This window comes from Sinocyclocheilus rhinocerous, unplaced genomic scaffold (genome assembly GCF_001515625.1).
Source record: "Sinocyclocheilus rhinocerous isolate Xijiao unplaced genomic scaffold, SAMN03320098_v1.1 scaffold1094, whole genome shotgun sequence".
Taxonomy (NCBI): Eukaryota; Metazoa; Chordata; class Actinopteri; order Cypriniformes; family Cyprinidae; genus Sinocyclocheilus; species Sinocyclocheilus rhinocerous.
The window spans coordinates 13,194-17,929 of record NW_015627235.1 but is presented as its reverse complement, the minus strand read 5'-3'; the positions used below and the strand labels follow the sequence as shown (position 1 = coordinate 17,929).

Here is a 4,736-nt window from a genome sequence, read left to right as displayed (position 1 = left end):
CCTGAATTTCATTTTTGAAAATGGGGGGGGGGTTCCTCTTAGGTGACTCTTGTGAGAGGGGAAGCAGCACGGACTGCGTTTTCACACAGGAGTCCACTACTTATCCGTGGCTGTTTACCACAAACACAACATTTATCCAGGGCCTGTTCGGCTTCCTGGGGTGTTACAGAGTATTTGTTAAATCTAGCTAACAAAATATATATTGTGTGTTTGAGTGGTCCAGACGCTACAAGATATTCCTCAAGAATTTATAACACACATAAAACTGCACAGGCAGCATGTAGTTAAGCCAAAAAAATCTAAGGTAGCTGTCATGTGACGATTTAGCTCGTAACTTCATTAAACATGCATGTATCATAGAAAATTATTAAATTATAAGTCATTATTTGCAGAAAATTCTCCTGATTAAAACTCACCATAATCCATCATTCAGGTCTAAAGATATCTCTCATAAAGCTATAACGTATAGAAAAGAATTAGGTCATGTAGCTTAGCAAAAAAATCAGAGGTTGCAGTCCTTTGGCATTTTAGATCGTAACTTCACCAAACATGCATAGATCTTGAAAAACCCACAACATTGCCACTGAAAATGCTTTTTCAGCATTGCAATTCTTTTTTTACACAGTACAGTAATACAATCTTTCACAGACATGTTTAAACACAATAAATATAAGCAACACATTATTCAATGCTTTTTACTTTTGCATTTACTTATACATAAAGTTGCTCAAGCAAGTGGCAAAACATTTAAACATTTTTTTTTTTACGTTATCACAAACTTACCATTGACAGAAATAGTCTGGTCTACTGCCTTTCCTTTTGCATTGAAATCTTTATTACAAGCAACCCTGCAGTTCATAAAGAACTTTGTTTTCCTACCTCCACGAGTGCCATCTATTATTGCCTTGTTTATCTAAAAGTGCTCTTTCCCTTTAAACCTAGCCAAAAAGCCATATGTGTTGACTGTGAAACACAGTAGACTTTAATAATATGCATTTATGGTGTAGTTACTACATTTTCGTGTCAATCCATGTTCATATTTACTGCAAAAAAATGCGCTGTTACTTTAATTCAGGCTTGCAGCGCAGCAAAAATAGACTCGGTGCAGAAACGATCTCTACACTGATGCAGACGCACCGCTCCTGGAATGCACTGCTGGACCGCAACCGTGTGCAGTGTGCACGCTTTATTAATCTGTTAAAATGAGCGCGGAAAAAAATACGCACCACATTCGCACTGCAAACGGAGTAATGTGAACCTGGCATTATGTGTGTGCGCTGCGAGTGTGCATGAGTGCATGGTCTCCAGGATAGCGTGCGAGCGCTGAATGGTTAAACACTGGCAAGAATTAAAAAGTAATGCAATTTATAAACTTTAGTGACGATGTGATACTGCCTCGATTGTGGTGACAAGTGACAATTGACAATTCCTGTCAACTGTGCAGCTCGCTTATAGACAGAAGCGATGTGGTGATTTGAAGACATTTGCGAATTTTGAGAGAGAGCGCGCGCGGTGATTCACTCAGGCTGTTTGTGAAATTACATCTCACACAAGATTTTCAAACTACTTTATAAGTTATTTTATTAAGAAATATGAAGGCGAGTACCTCACCTTCAGCATTATAATTATTTCAACCGCGCCGGACAGAGACTGAGACGGTGCCGCTGCATGTCGAGCCAAACCTCTCACGGCAGGCATCAGTTTGAGATCGTTTTTTTTAGATCGGCCTTTTAGAGACCGCCGATCAATCATCCCAAAGCGATTATCGGCCGATAGTTCGATCAATCGGAGCACCCCTACCATAATCCGCCGATTAGATCGAAAGATTTCGTTCATAGAGCTGTAACACATGAAACCAGACAGGCGCACTAAAGCGCTGCAAAGAAAAACAGCTCTATGCTTCACGTTGTGTTTTTATTTGTAACTTCACGAAACCTGCATAGATCTTGAAAAACTGCACATCATTATTTTCAGAAAATTCTCCCGATTAAAATGAGCACAGAGTTATTATAATCCATCGATGAGATCCAAAGATATTGCTCATATTGCTATAACACATAAAACCCAACTGGCGCACTTTAGGAGCAGCTGGACAAATAACTGGAAAATGGCATATCATTATTTACAGCAGATTCTCACGATTGAAATGAGTCCAAAATCAAAACAATCCATTGCGTCTATCGTGTGTAAATAATACCTAAACCCAGGGTCGGCGCCAGAGCGCACAAAGTGAGGAGGCAGGCACAATTTATTGGGGGGGCTGCTTTGAAAAAAAAATATGTTTCTGAAAGTAATTTTCAGATGCAACGGGGGGAAAAACGGGATAAACACAAACATGAAACTTGTAAATAAAATAATGTATGTACAATTGTACCTATGTACAATTTAATAAAAGTGCAAAGTGTTAGCAGTTTGAAAATTCAAGAATAATAGCAAAGTTAATAAGAATTCTTTCTAAATGCAGCACCGTTCTTATTTCGCTCTGCATAACCTGAACGAAAAAAATATATTTTTTTTGCTAAGAACGAACCGAAATTAAAACATTTAGCTTTTAATCTGTGTATTTAACAGCCTGGGAAACCTTCCCAGGGCAGTACCTTGCCTCACCGACTAAAATCAGGGCGCCCACTACTGAGACGGCACCAGAGGAGAGGGGGCACAGTGACCGAGGTAGCCGGGCCGGGCCCCCTCAGGCCCCACCGTGGCACCGACGCTGCCTAAACCCAAGAATTGAAGAAATCAGTTGGAGAGCTCCATTTAACACTTGGCAAGGAGAATGTAAAACCTAGAATATTTCTGTGTATTTTATCTTTTATATAACTTTTGTTTAATAATTAGGTATCATTTTAAAGCTTAGAAATTCAGCTTTCGAATGCATCCAACCATTTTGATCAATTCCTAACCACTGCCTAGTTCCTCTAAACCGGAGTGTACCGCCGGCGGGCGCCCCCTAGCGAAGAAAAAAATAATTATCATATTTTTCAAAATCAATGCCTTGATCAACACAAAATAGGTGTAATTTGAAAGCTTGGAGTCTGACCTTTACAATGCATGTGGCCACTTTGATTAACTCCTAAGTAGTGCCGAGTTATTTGTGGATAAATAGAAAAAAATGTTTTCATAATTTATGAAAAATGTTTTTGTGCCATGTACTCTAATATGTCAGAAACATCATACAGCTCAGATAGTCATGTGTCATATGTCATTTGAAAAGTCTCATCGAGTAGAATAAAACAAGTGTAATTGGTTGGGGCTTTGTCTAAACTTGAGTGAGGCATTACTTTAAATTCAATTCAATTTCAAAACTGTCAAGGGCTAAGAGAAAGACTACCTTGGTTCCAAATATTGTAACTTTTGATTACTTCATGGTATCACCACAAAATTTAATTCATATACAGCACATATGTTGGGGAACATCATCAAAAAATAATTTTTCTCCTACCTTATTTCTTTCATGAGATATTGAACGTCAAATAAGAATGATATGAAAAAATTCCCTTGACCACACTAATTTTTCTTACATTTTATCACCTATTTCTCAACATGAGAATCTATCAAACGATACCTACCTTTTGACTCTGCTTGCTACGGTCTTGGAGTTTTGAGTCATTATTTTTGTGTATGGCACTCAGAAAAAACATTAACTTCAGTGAGGCAAAAATGCCCTCAGGTCTTAGAGGGTTAAAAAACTGCGCTGTATCGGATTGATATCGGTATCGGCAGATACTCGGAATTTTTGGTATCGGATCGGGAACGGTTCTGAAAAAGTGGTATCGAGCCAGCCCTAAAAACAACAATTACAATACTATCATAGATGAGACTGCAAACCCCTAATTCACACCCTTGCTTCAAAATATTGTTTGAGCAAAGCTAAAGAATAAAAATGAAGATGATGCAAGGCATTTTTACTTTTTTTATGGCACTGTGAGAAACTGCTAATAGGAGTGAATCTCCAGCAGTCCAGTCTAGTGACCCAGCTCTACAGATATACGACCAACCTACACGTTTGGTGGAGGGTATCCTCAGACAGTCCTCCTCTGTGTAGAAGCCACACACTGTGCTGACATCAGAGATGAAGTCGATGTACTCCTTATACTGAGACTTCTTACACTGTCGGCGCTGGTACTTCCCACAGAAGTCAAAAAAGCAGCAGGGAAGCACGAAGTAACGGCACGAGTAAGATGATCTAGATGAGATAAGATAGGGTAGAGGACAAGATAACAATCAATACAATGAACATATTCACGCATATGTTAAAAAAACATACAAGACGACATTACTGTGTATGAGAGATAAGATCAGAGATGCATTGTCAAAGCCAAACACTTAAAACCTCCCAGCTCCTCAATGGTCTATTGACATCTCTTCATTTAAAGTTTCTCTTAATACAAAAACAAACAAACGAAAAAACAACAAAAATCCAACATTAACAACAAAATCAGAGTGGCATATCATCTGTGACAAAAATTTCTGTCACCGATGGAGTTTTGGTTCCTTGCCGCTGTCGCCTCCGGCTTGCTTAGTTGGGGACACTTTTTTCCTTTCTCTTTGGAGTGTTACAAGCTCTTGGTGCATAAAGAAGATCTGTAAAGTTGCAAAGACTAAAGTCTCAAATCCAAAGAGATATTCTTTATAAAAGTTAAGAGTCAACCACGCCTACCTAAAACGGGTCGTTCTAACACACCCCCAACATGTCTACGTCACAAAGTGGGAAGATTTGCATAACGTCGCCCAAA

General features: G+C 38.8%; 1 protein-coding gene across 1 annotated transcript in view; it reads right to left on the bottom strand.

The window, feature by feature from the left end:
• Window positions 1-4,197, bottom strand: part of LOC107723835 (probable tRNA (uracil-O(2)-)-methyltransferase) — a gene marked incomplete at its 5' end in the record, with an annotated part of 48,750 nt that extends 44,553 nt beyond the window's left edge. Inside the window, one exon of the mRNA XM_016532553.1 lies at window positions 4,003-4,197. Coding sequence (XP_016388039.1) covers window positions 4,003-4,197 — 195 coding nt within the window. The remainder of the gene's footprint in view (window positions 1-4,002) is intronic.
• Between the last annotated feature and the right edge of the window lie 539 nt (window positions 4,198-4,736).